Here is a 20,470-nt window from a genome sequence, read left to right as displayed (position 1 = left end):
ATTACTCTCTCTCTCTCTCTCTCTCTCTCTCTCTTTCTCTCTCTCTGTATCTATTTATCTATATATCTATTTCTCTATCTATCTCTCTATCTATCTCTCCAAATGCTTAATATAATACAATTACTATCACTTTAAAAGCCAAATAGATTAGTATTTACTCAAAACATTTTGGTATTATATTTGACAAAAAATATATATATAGTTTACGATAGATTTTATGTGAATTTTTGTGGTAATAGTAGTGATAGCAGTGATAGAAATAAAAAATAATCTTCTAATAAATAGCTATTTATTAATATTTTGTATTTTATGATCAAAACACATATACAATATGTGCTATCAATATGTTACACTTCACTGTACTGTATAATACTGTAATATTTAATAATACAATATAAATATTATATGTAATAAAAAATTATCTACCAAAAAATATATATAATGGCACAAAGTGTGTATAAAAATAGTTTTTTTAGGTGTTTAACATTTTATACATTGAATTTATATATACAATTGAATTTTTGGTTTGAATATGTTATATTTTTGTTATCTAAATTACACACAACACACACACAAATTGTTATATATTTTATTTTGAGTTAACCCCTCTGTAATAATGTGTGGGCAATAAACATATAGTATTTGAACTTTAACAATCTAAATTATATTAAAGTATAACATTATATATCTTATAATATTTATATATTAAATATTATAGTATATTTTTATGTAAGTATACATACACAGAGTATAATAAAACTAATAATAATAATAAAATTTGTTAGTGTGTGCTGTGTGTGCTGTGTATGTATGTGTGTGTGTGTGTGTGTGTGTGTGTGTGTGTGTGTGTGTGTGTGTGTGTGTGTTATTGTGTGTGTGTGTGTGTGTGTGTGTGTGTGTGTGTGTGTGTGTGTGCTTATATGCGTATGTTTTGTGGGAAAATAAATGTATATTAATATATATAAAATTTCCTACTATATAAAATATATCTTTAAAAATATTTTGATAACAAATGTAATATTAAAAATTTTATCAGCTAGTACAAAATAGTTAAAATGATGTTTAACACTCAATAAATTTTTGTAAAATTTATATATTTTTTTATATACATTGAGTTTATCTAAGTTTTATCATATACTTTACAGGCATACCGTACTCTATGTAACACCATATACACAGTACATACAAATAGTGTATTTTTCAAATAATAAACCGATAATAATAATAATAAATTATTTAAACTAATAATAATTTATATTAATTTTTAGCGCTTATGATTTTTATAGCATATGAGTTCAGAGGAGGAATGTCCACAATAGATATAAATAAATTATATATAAACTTATATATAAATCAATATAATTATCATTGTTTATGACTTATATATCAACAATGCATAAAAATTATTACTCAGGATTTATATATTTGTTATATGTATTTAAGCACTGAATTAAACAATAATATAATGTGTTGTGTATTAAATAGACAGCTAATGTCATATAATAAAAATCAAATGCTTATCAAAATTCACCATAATTTTAATGTCAAACAATTATATGGATTTAATCAATTTTTAAAATATTATTATTATTATTATGTATGATATATTTTTAGGCTTTTGATTTTATGCATTGAAGCAAACATGTATTGCAAAGTTAGTTATATCATATTGTAGTTTCATAACATGTCATAACTACAACAAAAGCACAACAAATTATTTTACACTTCAATGATTCAAACATTAGGCGACTTTTTTCGGGACAAATAGTTAGTGTCACATGAATTATAAACTGGTTTTTGATTGAATGATTTGGTTAACTGATTTGTTTTTTGGTCCCCATAAACATAACATTGAAAAAATCATAACTTAAAAAACATTGTATATATATATTATGTTTGTGTGTGTGTGCGCCAGTTATGTGTGATTGGCCACACAATTTATGATTGCAATTATTAAATGGCTTTATATTTATCATGAGTTAAACATTTATATTATATTTATTGTACAGTAAAAACTTTTCTTTCTTTCAATAAATTGTTTTCTTCAATTCAAATTGTATATAAATAAATTCAAATCTATCATAAACCATGAAAATGTTATACATAAGAGTGAAAGATTTATTGATACAATAGGAAAGAAATCAAAGAAAAAGTATTGAGATTATCATAGTTTTTGATTTGATTTTATTGTAACAATAGATATGCAATATACAGTATATTGTATATATATACAATATTTTGCAAATAAATAAATATATATATATATAGAAATTGGGATAAAATAACTGCACATTTATATAAATTATATATATATATATATATATATATATATGTCTCGCAAGTCATAACATTTGTGAAAAGTTAATAATGAGAAAAGACATACAAATCAATGCACAAAAAAACAGTGAATATATATACAGTATATACTATTTTTTAGGTCTCTATTTATATCCCAATGCTTTTGGGTTAAAGCAGTAATAAAAAAAAAGACAAAACAGCAAACAAATTATTGGATGCAATGGCAATGTCTCACTCAGTTTGTGTCGCAATTCCCTAAAATGTTTGCAATACATGCAAAATCACTTACCAGTGCCTTAAGTTTTACTCTCAAATTTATTTTTTTGTCGCACACAATAATAATCATTTTGTTGCACACAAAAACATAGTCACAACACACTAAATATTCAGTCTATTTTTTTAGTGAGTGACTATGTGTTTGTAAAGTTATATACAGTATATACATGTATGTAATATATGTGTACTACGAGAGAGAGAGAGAGAGAGAGAGAGAGAGAGAGAGAGAAGAGAGAGAGAGAGAGAGAGAGAGATGGCAAATGTAAGTCTGAGAGCCATAACCTAAAAGTGGTGGAAAAGATATTACAAGAGAGGAAAGACATCTCGAGAGACATCCAACTGAGACTTAATACGAAATGAAAGAAGTTTTGCATTTTATTCGTTGTGTATATCACTTTGAATGCATTGATATTTATATTGTGTGTAAGTAAGTGTATGTATGTGTCTCTAAACACCCGATGAATTGTGTCTCACTTTTATATATATAATGTATAGTATGTATGCAAGTTAGACATACATACACACCAAACCATACATACCAAACCAAAAAGCATTGGCGATGCATACAATTGTTAAAATACATAGCGTTTGGAAAAAGGCATACATATTACAGTGTATATACTGTTTCATACAATACCAAGTAGTACATGGGTTTTATAGCACAGTTCACCAAATTTGTCGCTTCAAAGTACTGACAATACACTAAATGTATAAATCAATTTGAATTTTCTATTAAAAATATATATATACAGTATATTCTATAGATATCTTTACACCAGAAAATATCGCCCCAAATGCAAATGGTTTTGTGAATGTGTGTGAATGTATGTGTGTGTGTGTGTGTGTGTGTAAAATGTGGCATTTACAATATATAAATTGTGAATATGTCAGCCATTTAAAATTCTAACAGTGCACTGAAAAAGAAAAACCTCCCGGTGCTCTATCCAACACATACTATGCAATACTTATGCTACTGGACTTACACTCACACACACACACAGATACACATAACCACAATATACTGTATATACATTCAAAATAAGAGCGTATCGATTACATTGCACATAAGTTTGAACAAATAAATTATTTTCAATATATGCTGTATATATTGTACAATATAATAGTAATATTAAAAATTTATATTGAATAATTTTAAAAAGCGAAACGATTGTGGAATCAAATATTTTTTATACAATTGTTAAAAATTGTTATCTAAAATATTTGGCAAAAATTTCTAGTTTAAAAAATGTTTAATACAATCCTAAAAATTTTGATTTAATAATTTTTCGTTAATTTAGTTAATAACATAAAAAATAATTTAGTTTATTACAATTTTCTGGTTACTGTAGATTAATAAAAATATTTATTATATAAATTTTTGTTTTATATTCAATATCAATATTAACAACAATAACAATAATTTAAATCTTTTACATAAAGACATTACTAATCTTTTTTTGTAATATCTATTTTTTTAGATTATACAGTAATATCATACGGTACTAATATTTTCATAGCTATATTAATTTAATATATAATTGAAATTTTCAAATTATTGCTAACAATATGTCAGTTGCACACAATTTTTGTTTTTAATAGTTTTCAAAATGAAATACTTTTTATAATGATATTTTCTAAAGAGTAAGAAAGAGAAAGAGTGAAAAAAATTACAAAAATTAAAACAAAATTTTGTCATCAGTTTTATTATAATAAAAAAATATTATATACATATTATATCATATACAGAATTTTGATACAAATATTCTATGAAAATAAATTAATTTTTCAATTTTGTTTTGACAGATAATCGTCAAATTTTAAGTTTTTAGTAGTAAACTAAATATTTTATATAAATATATAGTAAATATCTACAGAGATAGTTATTATTAAATTTACTGTATATTGCTATAAGCAATAGTATATGCTAATAATAAATATGAACAGTATATACTGTATATAAACATATATATATTTACTGATTTATATTTGTGTACTGTCAATAGCTAACACTTTAAAACACACAAAATTTTAGGGGAAAAAACTTTTTTTTTGTTTTGACATTTATATCTCATATATTTATATTAGACTGATTAGGTATGACAGAGTGCATGTACTGTATATGTATGCAAGTATGGAGGGTGCTAAAAAATACATTATAAATAACAATATTAAGTATTAAAATATTATAAATATAATATAATCTACATTTATTAATAATACAGTGGAATATAAAGTTTTTTTTATTCACAACAACTTATGTCGAGTAATACATTATGTGAACAAATATTTTTCAACAAACTTATCAATGTTTAAATATTTTCTCCATTTCTAAAATTCTTAAGTAATAAATATTCTCATAGTTTAAGCAGAATATTCTAATATATATATATATATATATATATATATATATATATTTGGCTAATATTATAAATACGAGCCAACAGGGAGTTTGATTCATAGTGTATTTGTGTGTGTATTTAAAGAGAGAGAGAGAGAGAGAGAGAGAGAGAGAGACTTTAGGGACAAAATTCATATCTAATGCTTTGTAATGTAGTCATTGCGCCCAAAGATATGTCATTATTTCATACAAAAAAAATTAACTGACGTCTGCCTAACAAAAACTGATTCAAACAGTTATTTTATTGTATCGCTAGTACAGTATTATAGTAAGTAAAACAACAATAACAACAAAATAATAATTGTCTCCCAAATATATAAACATTTGTTTGACTTTTATTTTATCCAAAATATAATTAATTTATACATTAAATTTCATTATCATACACTTTTTTATTTTATTTTTTTAATACTAATATTATTATTACTAGATTTTGATGTACGCTATAATTAGATTTGTAAAGCAATTGTCTTGTTTTTAACGTAATTTAAAACTTCTAATAATAATAATAATGCAGTAATAAACTATTTATTAAAAATATAAATTATATATATATTCATTATATTATATTTATATATAAATCTAAGCGACACTCAATTTCTGAAATACCATCTTTTATTTAAAATAACAAAATACTTCAAAATTATAGATTTATTATATTCTGTGGCTTAATATATAGTGAGTGCAGTACTGAATATAAATATAATTTTTTTTAGTGAATTATAATAAGATATATGAATAATATTTATAGTTAATATAATATTTAAATATATCATAATATTAATGATTTTGTTTTATAATAATAATAATACAACTATCCCTTTGATTGTAATGTGTTATGTTTACCATATATACTGTATATGTGTTGAAAGGCATATACAGTAATTAATAATTCATATAAATGTTTCTATGTTTTACACACAACACAAACACATATAAAGTACAATATAGTACTGTACATACATGCAGTATATTAGAGTAATTTATATGTGTAAGTTATACTATTATATACATATACAGGAGTGTTATTTGATGGCATCCACTGATTATTCATTGAATGTATTATTCAATTGTTACCATCATTTTCATAGCCAATGATTCACTGTATTTATTAGCAGTTGAGATAGAAAGAGGGATAAGTAATAATAATAATAAAATATTATTTATTTAAAGAGTTTTAGCATCAAATGTTAGTATGCAATGCATATATAGTTTATAATACTGTATGTGGTATTATTATTTTCATTATTATTATGCATTTTTACTAAAAAGCATATATTAAATTTTAGGTATATTTTGATTAAAATAACTGATAGCTTAATGTTAGTGTTTATGTAATAAAATTTGTTATATTTGTATACTACAGTATATACTGCATACTATAATTCATTGATTTTGATCGTATAAAATGAATAATAACTTTTATAATCAGTTACTGAGATTGAAAAAGCATTTAAAAATGTATTTTCATGTATAATATAATATATTTATTCAATATATTACTAACTAAACTTATATCAGTTGTTAACAATAAAGCCATGAAATTTATAGTATATACACACAAAATAATATTGTTTAAACAGTGTATAATAATATAATATACAATATTTTTGGTGATTAATAATTGCCCAATACTTACAAACCTAAAGTACAGTAGTTTACTATATATAATGTAATTTATATAAGTTATATATTTATATATTTACTGTTAAATACCATTTTATATATCTTTCATCAAAGCTAATGAAACGAAAGAGCCATTAATTTAAGTCAACCATAATATAGTGATTTTTTGTTGTTGATCTGAGAGAGAGAGAGAGAGAGAGAGAGAGAGAGAGAGAGAGAGAGAGAGTTAAAATCATTACAACAATAATATGTAATAATAGCCGAAAAAGGACTAATCATTTATAATTTATATAAAATGCAAATATTAATTTAAATGAAATTCAATTATGTATGGCAATCATTGATTTGCAAATAAGCCATACATTTCTAATATATACATTGGTCTGAAAAATGTACTGTTAGTTCAACTAATTATGCTTTTTTCCTAAAATAAAAATCAATAAAAATCTACATAATTATAATATAATTCATTTGCATTAGTCTGCGAAATATATATATATATATATATATATATAATCATCAAAAAAGAAGTTTTTGATATATTTTTGTAGAGAAATTTAAATTATTTGCAATGCAATGGGTATTGCTTTTTGAAAAGTCATTGTTTAGCAATTTGTGGACAAAGAGTTTGACACCAGTTTTGGGAGTTTTGAATCCCTATCTCTCCTTTTCTTTTTATCTCTATCTTTGAATTTGCCATAAATTTGCATTTCAATTAAAATGTCGACTCAAATGATGACAATTTTGAATGCAATGCTATCAGATTAGTGAAGACATCGACTATTTTCATTGAACGGTCGTTATATTACAATGACAATGACATCTCTCTCTCTCTCTCTCTCTCTCTCTCTCTCTCTCTCTCAGACATATATTTGTAAACTATATCTATTTCATTGATAACTCAGTAACACAACACGTATTGACATATTTTATATGTTTGATATTTCTATATGTGTCTCAAACCCAAATGCAATTCACACTATTTTTTTCTTGACTGATAATTCAATTTTATGCTTCAATTTATTATTCAAATACTAATATATTTTAATATTTCTTCAGCTGTGGTAAAATTGATTTTCCCTTCAAAATAGTGGTGCCATTTCATAAACACCAGTGGTGTCGGTACTCATTGTCGGCACACAGTTTTTAGCATACATTTATTTTCCTTATATATTTAATATACAGTATTTTTATATTTAAAATGATTTGAATGTTTGATTTGCAAGTAATTCCTGATATTATATGTTCAGTAATATAGTAGTAGATTGCAAAGTATACATTATATACTGTATAATACTATAGGAATAGACTGTAAACTCATATCTATTTTATTTTGAATTTTTGAGAATAAACTCCTTTAAAATCAATATTTATTTTAAAAACAGGAAAATATTGAAGAAAGAGAAAAAATTACACCGTATACGTAAACATATACATATAGTTATATATATATATACATATATAACCATATTGATATATATACAGAATATTTAGATTACATTGAATATTATGTGTAATATTTACAGAATTTGTATTGTAATCACTGAAACACGATATCACTCGACACATTGACTCTTAACACATATTTATCTAAATTTTGTACTCAAAAATCAAATGTTATTTTTGTTAAGTACGAGATAGGCATCTAATTTCAAATATATTAATGTAAACATAACTTATGCAAAATTAACTTATTTACCATATTATATAAATATATATATACAGTGTATACAGTATATGTATATATGTTTGTGTGTACTTTTCAGTATATAAAACAGTAGATTGTAGATAAATTTTGGTTTATGCAAATTATTTTCTATATATACGAATTTTTTGAAATTTATTAAAATTAATTTATTGAAAACTATTATAATAAAAATACTATATTTATATTTATTTGTGTATTTATATAGATACAATTTATGTTAATTTTATGTTTTTCTAACCAAAAAATAACATATACTCATATTATTATTATTATTAGTGCCTTATTAATATTATTATTATAGCACTCTAGCTTATAATAATATTACAGTATATTAAAATTTATAAAAATTTATAATTATAATCCCACTAATATAGTAATAACAGTGATTTGAAAAATTAACTTTTTTGAAAATGAGAGTCAATTTTTTTTTGGTTACTATATATATATATATATATAAGATATACTATGAACGAGAAAAAGTGGTTTTAGTTTCACATTAATTTCAATTTCATTTCTCAACTCAAATGTTCATTAAATATATACAACAATTCACTCTTCTTTCAGTTTATTAGTTTTGTTAGTTAGAGTAATAAGAGGGAATGGGATGAAGAGAGAGAGAGAGAGAGAGAGAGAGAGAGAGAGAGAGAGAGAGAGAGCTGAGAAATGAATGGAGAACTGATTATATAGTCTTTTACATCCTTATATGATATAACTTATTAATATAAATACAAAATTAGAGGAGAAAAATAAAAGCCAAAGTATTGCATATTAGCTAAGTATAGGCCACTGGAGACCAGATTCAGCAGCCATTTGGACGGATGCTATCGTAAATGAAGTCCATATAATAACAATAATAATACGATAGTGTAATAGCCATAAACTTAAGTCTTTTCATCCATGGAAGCGATTAACAGCACTGAAAGAGTAGAGTAAAGTAGAAGAGAGAGAGAGAGAGAGAGAGAGAGAGAGAGAGAGAGAGAGAGAGAGAGAGAGAGAGAAAGAGAGAGAGAGGTATGTCTTTGATATGGAAAGAAACCATTCATTGTGCACACCATAAGATACCCTACATAAGCAAAGACAGTCTTCATAATATTATTATTATTACATAATTGTATTACAAATGTTTTGCACGCATTTATAGTTAACTACTCTTATATTTAATGACTAATGGCTTATAACGAGTTTACAATTGCGTGAATTATAAGCATACAATATAAATATACACTTAAATTATAAACAACACACTCATGTATTTTTTTTATAAAAAAATGCATTTAAATTTTCCAAATAATTTTATTATTAGTTATACAAACTGTATTACAGTGTGTGATATAACCATCGAGTGTTACAATCAAGTAGTACTTAGCATATGTCAACATCGCTGACAAAATATTTTCAACAAGTTTTTCAAATGTTGTTTATTATATATTTATATATTAAATATATAACTGTATATTTTGCTTATTTTTATTATTTATATATACAGTATATAATTATTAATAAAATATAAACTCAATTAATATAATCCATAGACATTATAACTATAACCAGTAACTAGAATAATAATGATAATATTATTATTATTATTGTATGAATCACTTTGTATGTGTGGTGTGTTTAATGATAATCAAAGATTGTAGTACCGGTGCATTAGGGAATGGCCAATTCAAACTACTGTGTAGTAGTAGTACTACTACTACTACAACTATACCTAGAGTCCTGTAATATCATATATATTGAATGTGCCTCAATGTGTGCCTCAATATATTTAATGTTACATTTATGTATTACATGGCTATAATCAAAATCACATAACATATCACGTATGAGTATAGTATAGTACATCGCGAGTCTAATGAACAACAATTTTCTTTAGTCTCTATGTTTTTGTGTGTATTTTTATGAGACATTTATTAAATTTATGTTTAGATCACTCTCTCTCTCTCTCTCTCTCTCTCTCTCTCTCTCTCTCTCTCTCTCTCTCTCTCTCTCTCTCTCTCTCTCTCTCTCTCTCTCTCTCTCTCTCTCTCTCTCTCTCTCTCTCTCTCTCTCTCTCTCTCTCTCTCTCTCTCTCTCTGAGCTCATATAATAAAGAAATGAATATAAATTATTAAATAAAGAAACAAAAAATATTTGAAAATAATCTGTATTTATGTTTCACTATTTACTTACTACTATACAGCAGAATATTCTATATGTTTGATTAGTTTGGTTATAGAAATTTCATTTGCAAGTCATATAAAAATGCATAGAAACCAACTGATTATAGAAATATCATAAATAGTATTATTGTTGTTGATGTAGATATTTTGTGTATTAATACACTACAGTATATACAACAATATATAAAATTTACAAAATTTCAATTTTAAAACTGTATTTAATTAATGTATTGTTTTTTATTAAATTAGAATCTATCAAAATTAAAATTAATTATACATTAAAGTACTATATATTTTTATTTTTCTCTTTATAGGACATATGCCGTACTTTGAAAAACCAATTGAAAAGGGGATAAATTTTTGTTTGATTCCCTGTACAATAAATCTGAGTATTAATTTTTAATAAATCTGCCAAATTATATACCAATGATATACAAAAATTCAACATTATAGCATAACATTATATAAAATTTAGACTATATACCGTATATATAAATTGTTTAAAAGCGTATAATTCATTAAAAAAAAAATGGTTAAATAGTTTTTAAAATATTAATAATTTAAATTAGATACTTAGTTTTAGTAGCAAAGCAATAATATTATACTTTAAATTTTTTTTACAAATCAATAGCAAAAACATAAACTCAATAATATAAGGTATTTATTCAATTTATATTCAATTCGACGTCTATATCAATCCATTGATTATTTATATAATATATATAAAGAGAAAAAACAATTTTCTTTTTATAGTCACATATAACTTGCAAATAAATTATTAATATTGTGTTTCCGAAATAAAATTAAGACACAGAAAATTAACGTTAAAATTTGAAAAATCAATTTTGTTTTTTTTTAATAATATATAGCTGAGAAAACATCTAAATATTTAATTATTAGCGCAAAATATTTATAAATTCAATATATAAATATATATATATAAAAGATATACATACATATACTGAGAGTAATTCAAATAATTAGTTTTATAATTAATTAAAAATACCATTTGGTAAGATTAAAAATTTTTGAAAAACAAAATAACTTTTTTGAACTTTTAACAATTTTAATATTACTATTACCTCTTATTTGATATAATCGTACTTAACACTTTGTATTATTTTTAGTTTGCACACACACACACACACACACACACACACACACACACACACACACACACACACACACACACACACACACACATACATACATACATACATACATACATACATACATACATACATACATGCACGCATACATACATATATATACATTTAGTATATATACAGAATATACACACACATACACACAATAAATTTAATTTTGAAAAACCGTCTCTGCATTTTAGCTGATATTATACACGAGTGACTTAAAATTTGTAGTCAATTTTTAGTATAGCAGTTATGAAACCTTCATATTTGGATAGGGAGTGAGTGAGTGAGTGAGTGAGTGAATAAGTTAAAGAGAAAAAATTAGAGCATAAAATCTTATTGACTATAACTATGGTATAAAAATAAGTGTAGCTGTAATACTAACTTTGTTTTTTAGTGATTTATTATTATATTTTTTATTACTTTGCTTTTGAGAGTGAATTAGTTATATCATTGTTTTGTTATTTAGTATGTTTTTAGAGAATCATAACAAAAAGTAGAGAATCGTTGTATTATATACCATAAACTCCAATATCCCTTTCCCTTTCCCTTCCTCTATCAGTTTAAGTGCTATTTAATGTGATAAACATTGAGGTGAAGTCAAATCACGTTTTTCGGTGGCCATCACTGCCATCACTATTACTACCACTACTACTACAACTGCAACCTCAATGACTCTCTTTCTCTATCTTATAGCTCAGCCCTACCACTAACTCCTCTTTCCATTTTCTATTGTCTTATCAGTTAATACAGTGTATACTGTATAATATGAATACTATTATATGTATCATTATTTTTGTGTTATATCTTTCAAATTCATTACATCACTTCTTAATTCTCTCTCTCTCTCTCTCTCTCTCTCTCTCTCTCTCTCTCTCTCTCTCTCTCTCTCTCAATATTAATTATATGTCACATACATAGTACAGTAGATTATATATTATATACCAAAATCATTGGTCATTGTTTATGTATTTACAAAACTATACTAATCTTAAATAATACATATAAATTTATAAGTATGTAATGTATGTTTGTGTCAATTTTTGAGTTTATTTTTATTATTTTCTATTATAATAATAATAATCACAACATTTATCGTTGTTTAGTTAATGTATTGTCTAATAATAGGGAGAAAACATATGAATAATCTTTTAATTAGTTATAAAAAATCTATTTATCTGAAGTACTTTATACACAATACATACAATATATTGGGTTTTATACTGATTACTATTATTGCAGTTTTATTATATCTATATAAAATTTATGTATAATAATAATAATAATAAAGATAATATTTTTATTTACTTTTTACTTAATATTAGCAGACAAAAATGTTATAATTTTACACACACACATATATATATATGCATATTATTTAAAAATATATATACAATATTAAAAGATAAGCAATCTTTTTACATTAGAAAATAATACACATTTATATAAAAAAATTCTTTATAATAATAATAATAAATTTAGTCTAAATTATATTTAAAATAATATAATGAAAGATTACTTTAATAGCATTATAGAAACACCAGTCACAACAACAATAACAAAAGCAATGGACAAAATAGTTATATACTTTAAATATATATATATACTGTATATATATATATATTTGCATTTACTTTTTATTGCAATGATATAATTGAGATTAGATTTGTTAGACCATTCAAAGAGGAATATATTTTTTTCAATGATAATTAAGGGTAAGATATTTGCACATAAAATCTATTATCCACTCTTTATTTTTTATATGATTATTATTAGTAATTCATTTGTCTATTATAATCTCATTTTTTATAAAAAAAATACATACAATACAAAATAAGTTTATATAGACATACTGTATAACATAATATGGTATATCTCTCAATATTAATATATAAATGTGTTGACAAAACATATAATCAAATTTCTGTGTACACATTAAAACTATCTATAATTATATTTCACCTGAAATACATTCCAGTGCTCTCTCTCTCTCTCTCTCTCTCTCTCTCTCTCTCTCTCTCTCTCTCTCTCTGATCTCTGTTTATTTCTCTCTGTTCTCATCTCTCTCTCTCTCTCTCTCTCTCTCTCTCTCTCTCTCTCTCTCTCTCTCTCTCTCTCTGTCTCTCTCTCTCTCTATCTGCCTTTAATTCAATGTTCAATGCTTAACCTCCCTGTGCTCTAACACGGCTCAAATACACAGAGCATAGAGCACAGGGCGATCGATATAATATTCTCAATTCATTCTGTAGAGCGCATCTCAACACACGCCTAGAAAAGACCATTAATTCTTTCTCCCGTTCCCTCACTGTATGGCCTATCTCTCAGTGAGCCTTTCCCTCACATCTATCCTCCCGTTTCGCACTTATATCCATCCATTCTGTTCACTCAATTCTCTCCTCCCTTTCTTTCAGTTCACATCTCTCTCTCCTCTTTCTATGTGTTGTTGTATTATATTCTATGTTCAGCTCTTTGTGTGTGTTATTCTCAGTGTATGTGTCGGCGAATATGATACTACCTGTGCTCTATGTGCTCAGCTATGCCTTTTCTCTATTATATAATATGTGTTTTCTGATGATCAGTGAATGCCAACAGTAAAGATAGGAGAAAACCATTTGATACCCCAAACACACAAAACCAACAAAAATTTTTGTGTTTATTTGATTTCTCAATAGCCTTACTAAAAATATATATATATATATTGTATTCCGTATATCCATGATATACATTACACGCTGTGTTTAAACTTTTTTTTTGCACAGTTGTATAAATGGTGATTTTGATATACAGTATATATTGTATAATATTGTAAATTATTTTGATGGCAGTGATGGTGGTTCTCGCACTGGGAGAAAATATACTGCGAGAGAATGACTAATATCATATATTAAAGTGATAATGATTTATAATATACATATACTGTATATATATATAACGTATTGTATAATTTATATATCTATTTATATTTATATTGTATTGAAGCAATCAAATAAAGAAAGAGTGGGTGAGTGAGTGATACGATAATTATATCACTGTTTTTATTATTATTGCCAGTTATTAACAAATATACTGTTTGTTGGTGATGACCACACCATACAACACGGGAAACCCCTTAAATAATTGCTTTATAAACAACTATCAGACCATATATTTGCCATATTGTCTAATTTAGTTATACAAATAACAATTTACAACAATTCAATTTACTATACAATATTGTTATAATAAATAAATATATATAATAATAGAATAAATTACTAATATTTTTTAAATATACATTTAATACTTTGTATTTAAAAAAAAAATTATATACTAAATTATTGTTACTCATCATTATTATTACGATATTATTTTGACATCATTTGTATGGACTAACCCATGGACTACCCCACCCATCCCATCCTACCCCACCTCCAATCTCCCCACAAAAAACTGGTCATTTATGCGGTCTCCTCGTCTCCTTATCATTTCCGCTGTCCAGACCGTTATTAGAGAGCTGGACGGAGAACTGATAAGGGCGGGTGGATGACTATTAACACAGTACCACCACTACCACCATCAACAACAAAATCAATCTACTTGTGCTGCTTCTACATGAGAACCATACGGTATCATCAATTTATATTCATTATACATTCACATGAGTACATTGAGAGACCAATTGGTAAAACCGTATAATTCACTTATATAAGCAATTTTTTCATCTATCTATCTATATATAGAAGTCAGTCAATAAACTTAACCTTTTGTTCACTAAGCTATTCAATAATATATACATAATATAATCTAATAATAACTATCATAATCTATATATTAAATAACGCCATACAATCAACATAATATATAAATCTAATTTTTTAATATATTTTTTTATAAATTTTATATATTTAAATATAGTACATATTTTTGTTACTTTAAAATATACATTAAATATATATATATATATATATTTTATTAGTATTTTACAGAAGAAACTAAACCCAGTGTTTAATGCATGCAAATTACAAAATTTAATAATGTGTTGAATAAATATATATTTCATTATTTAAATTAAAAATAAACTTATAAATTAATAAAATATATACTCTATATATATATATATATATATTGTGTATATAATGACATTTATCATCCAATAAAATAAATGGTATATAAAGCCAGTGTCTCACTCTCTCCCCGGTTATAGTTATTTGAGCAAAAAAATCAATATTTTTATACAATATATACAACATGTATACATGTATTAGCACACAATACAATATAAATTTATCACTAACCTTATACGTCATTTATGTATACACATTGAATTTGACGCATGGTAATTTTATAATACCATATTAACAGAGTATTATAAAATTAAATTAAATAATATATATGAAAATTACAAAAATAATAAATAAACTTGATTAATTTTTTATTTGATTTTTAAAAAAAATTTATTTATGTAAATCATTTTTTTACAAATATATATTAATTATTAAAATTAATTAATATTATAAAAATTTGTTGCAAACAATACATTATTTGTGAATTGTATTTACTTTTTAAATGTTTACAATGTTTTCAATATTTTTTTTTACTATAAATTTCATATAAATTAAAAATTTGTATTTTTTTTGTTATTTAATTACATTTCATATAAATTTAAAAAAAATAAAGTTTTAAAAAATAAGTGTTTTTTGTCATTGATTTCAAACGTGTTTGTCTTCCCGTATATTCAACAGCCAATCGGTGGTCAACTTTATTTACCGATAATATTCGCATGATTTTTGCCGGTAATATCAGCCGACAATTGAGATCAAACAATGAACTATTGGTCACTCGCCCGTCGGTGGCCAGCAATGTGTCGCTCATCATCATTGAAACAGTTTGTCAGACAGGAGTCCACTGGCAATGACTATCGGGTTATTGAGACGGTCGGCACTGAACGTCAGTTTGATTTTGAGCCGCAAAAAGCCGAGACATTGATGCAAAAGTTGGGTCTTTTATATTTGGCGGACAGAAATGCTGGCAATTTGGGTGTAGTCGGCGGCAAAAACAGTTACGCATTGGTCGCCGATTTGGTCCGACTTGAACGGGCACTCATACGATGGACAATCCGACAGTTGGTCCGCGTGTACGGCTTCGAGCCGGTAGTCGTGCCTCAGTTGTTGTACTCCGACATTATGACCGCCTGTGGTTTCAGTCCTGATGGCCAGCGGTCGCAAGTGTACCGAATGGTTGGTGACGATAGAGTATGTTTGATCGGAACGGCCGAACAGCCGTTGGCCGCCTTCAATATCGGTTAGTATCGGCTCTTATACAATGACCATAAGTGTTGGCAATAGATATTATGTGTCATACGTTATATAATATACAGTAAAACAGTGTATTTATAACATAATGTCTACCGTTTTGTTTGATATCAGATATAAGTCAAACAAATGACTTTTGCTTGAATTGGACCGAAAAAAGCACTTTTTATTTAAGATTTTTTATTTCTTCATTGAATACATAGTTATATTTTGCAACTGTTTGTGTTCATCACTGCAAACATATAGACTACCGATCCCTTAGTGGCCTATCTTTTGACATTTTTAGTCGACTTTCTTTTAGGTTACGTTTACTTATACTTTAGTTATATTAGTTTTTTTTGTATTTGTTTTGAAATATTGTCATAATTTTTCACAATTTTCTCGCTTTTTTATTTGTTTGCTTCTCTCTCTCTCTCTCTCTCTCTCTCTCTCTCTCTCTCTCTCTCTCTCTCTYTCACACACACACACACACACAATATATTACAAGTTAAATACACTTTATATGAACAACATATGGCATATAATATAGTGTGTACATAGATATATAACTTATATATACTGTATTACTGTTTGATTATCGACCCGACAACAGGCGAAACACTATCGATGGAAGACTTACCGAAAAAGTACTGTTCAATGAGCCGATGCTATCGTGCGGAAAGCAAACACACCAAAGAAAATTGGGGTCTCTATCGGGTCCACTATTTCAATAAAGTCGAAATGTTTGCTATAACCGACAGAACACTGTCCGACCAAATGCTCAACCAATTTGTCGACATCCAGAAGTCATTGTTCCTCGAGTTAGGCCTACATTTTCGTTTGGTCGATATGCCCGATCACGAGTTGGGCGTATCGGCCAATAAAAAGTTTGATATCGAGGCATACATGCCAGGTAAGGGATCAGTGTTTGTCAAAATTGTCTTAAATTGATACATCCAGACACCAGAAACTACTTTTCTTGTCTCTCCTTTAAATCCCAACAAACATTAATATTGATTTTCCATTTCTTACATACCATTCCTTTATTTGTGGTGTTAGTATATATTATACTAACATAAATACTATATATATATATATACTATATAAATGTTAGCACTTTCGGTGTATACCATACATCCAATCGATAACTTATTATTTGTTGAATTAGTCACTTATACTATACTTTATATCTAATAATATTTGTGTTTTTTTCGGGTGACTGTTGTTAACGTCTTTGAAAACGCGATTCAAACGTTATTATCGATAATAAGGGGTTTTTTTTGCTTTCAAAAACACTTTATCACCGAAAAAATAAAACAACAGGAAAAGTAATAATACTTTTATAATTAGGTGATAACTGGGTGACCATAAAAATATGGCTAATATTCTGTACAAATGTTAGCCAAAACACTACTACAGACACATAAATCTCTTTCTTTCTTTCTGTTTGTCTTTCTTTTAGATTTCAGATTAAATACATTTTCTTTTGAAGTTTTCAATACTTATATTTATTTTTTTGAGTCTACAATTTTGTCTGTAAAACGATATTTTTTATATTATAAAGAAAATCTGATATATAAAGTTTACAATACAGTAGTACTGTATATGTAATAATATATTATAGATTTGCTGTATTTATTGCTCTCACAAATCGATTTTTAAGGGCTTTAGACCTTTAAATACTTGAAAGTTTTTTCTAACAATACTATTAAAGGAAACTTTAATTAGTATTTTCCAATGATTTTTTTTGTTACAAATATATATACATTTATATACAGTATATATATTATATACAAAAGATATTTTGATTTCATTTTTCTCTTATTTTTCCGCTTATAGTCCGTTGAAAAAGGCTTTGATAGACATTTAGGAGACATCATTAGTGCGAATAATGTAATCCTTTTTTTGTGTGTTAGCACAGCTCTCAAAAGGGGTAACCATATATTATCGGGTGTTGAAACAGTGTGGGGTATGGTTAGGGGGGTTGGGTTAGACACAGTGAAAATGCCTCCAATTGTTGTGATTGCAATTTATAAGGGACTTGAAAATAAATTAGTACCATTATTTGTAGTTTAATAGTTTTTTTTATTTATTGTACATGTATTTGTTATATAATTGCAAAATTGGATTTCCTGAATCTCTCTCTCTCTCTCTCTCTCTCTATATATATATATATATATACTTTATAACAATATTAAATTTATTGATATTTACTTTTATTTGTTCAGATATTTTTTTAGTAAATTATTTGCAAAATCTATTGTTTTAATTTTGTTTTGTTTGTCTAACAGGTCGTGATGTTTGGGGTGAGATATCGTCGGCGTCCAACTGTACGGACTATCAGTCACAGCGACTGAATATTAAATACCGAACAGTTGTGGCCAATGAAGAAACAGATCAAATATATGATGACATGTTTGTCCACACTGTCAACGGTACTGCCTGTGCTGTACCGCGAATGTTGATCACAATCTGTGAACAATACCAGACTCGGGAGGGATCAGTGGTTATACCAGACGTATTGATACCATTCATGAATGGACAGACAGTTATCGATAAAAGACAAACAATGTTTGCTATCACTGACCAACCAAACACCGGTCAAGTAGTCCTATAATCGCATTATCACACTATCCATTGCGTTCATAATATTTAAAGGGATTTATTGACAAACTAAACAAAATCCAATTGTAAGCGAAAACATTTGGAGAGATTTTATTTGCTTGTATTGTTTGGCTCCGGGTATTCAAAATGTTTCAGTTGTTTGTTATAATTACAAATATTTAGGGTTAAGCAAGGTCTTCAATTCTAGAGCGGGGGGGGGGGTATAGGGTGGAGTAAACTGACAAACAAACAAAATCTTAGGGGTATTGTTGTGAAGATTTTTATTGTTTACTCTAAATTTTAAGAGGGTCATTTTATTTATTTTTTAAAATCTATCTTAGTGTGGTAAAATGCCTTTACTCTCTACCCCTCTTTTGCTTAACCCTTATAAATACATAATAATAATAGAATAATAAACTAACAAATTATTTAAATTTAAATTTATTTATTTTTGTTATTTACACTAGTTTTTAATTTATCAAAATCTTGTTTCATATATTTATTTTATTTTATTTTAGTGAATACCGGATATTTTAAGCGGATCTGTAAATGTGTGTAAATATCTGTAGACTGACTTGTATAGAAAAATTATAGATATCAGGGTTAAGCAAGGGGTAGGGTATGGTATTGCCATTTAACCCCCAAGACTTTTTTGACCAAATAAAAAAATGTCGATTAAAAACGTGGAGAAATAGACCTAAAATTTAAAATGAAAATTTTCCATATTAAAAAATTAAAATTTTAATTAATAATTGTTAATTAACAGTTATTATGTTTTAAATACTTATTTAAATTTAATTATTAAAAAAACAAGTAAAATAGTTCAAATTAATCAAAATATTTGATTATTTTATTAAAAATATAAAACTAAAATATTAATTTTTTGTTGAAAAACATAATATTACAAGCAAAATATGATTTTAGGATAATTGAGATAATAATAAAATATAGTACAAAATATATCCCCACTAAGATCC

General features: G+C 25.8%; 2 protein-coding genes across 2 annotated transcripts in view; one reads left to right on the top strand and one right to left on the bottom strand.

Annotated features, from left to right (window-relative positions):
• Positions 1-20,470, bottom strand: part of LOC128959428 (myb-related protein B-like) — a 395,191-nt gene that overhangs the window by 301,153 nt on the left and 73,568 nt on the right. The window lies entirely within an intron of this gene.
• Positions 16,279-19,907, top strand: LOC128959436 (serine--tRNA ligase, mitochondrial-like). The gene is made up of 3 exons (XM_054305389.1): positions 16,279-16,899; positions 17,503-17,802; positions 19,181-19,907. Exons 1-3 carry the CDS (start codon positions 16,422-16,424, stop codon positions 19,504-19,506), a joined length of 1,104 nt encoding a protein of 367 aa, XP_054161364.1. The 5' UTR covers positions 16,279-16,421; the 3' UTR covers positions 19,507-19,907.

This window comes from Oppia nitens, unplaced genomic scaffold (genome assembly GCF_028296485.1).
Source record: "Oppia nitens isolate AA-2021 unplaced genomic scaffold, nextdenovo-longstitch-racon4-pilon3 scaffold4_pilon_pilon_pilon, whole genome shotgun sequence".
Classification (NCBI taxonomy): Eukaryota; Metazoa; Arthropoda; class Arachnida; order Sarcoptiformes; family Oppiidae; genus Oppia; species Oppia nitens.
Note: the sequence above shows the minus strand (reverse complement) of the source record. Positions and strands in the feature narration are given on the sequence as shown.

Bases quoted from the DNA above. Each gene is read 5' to 3' on its own strand.
- LOC128959436 (XM_054305389.1), top strand. From the start codon at position 16,422: ATGAACTATTGGTCACTCGCCCGTCGGTGGCCAGCAATGTGTCGCTCA. The intron at 16,900-17,502 runs GTTAGTATCGGC...ACCCGACAACAG, and splicing joins GTTGGCCGCCTTCAATATCG to GCGAAACACTATCGATGGAA. The intron at 17,803-19,180 runs GTAAGGGATCAG...TTTGTCTAACAG, and splicing joins TATCGAGGCATACATGCCAG to GTCGTGATGTTTGGGGTGAG.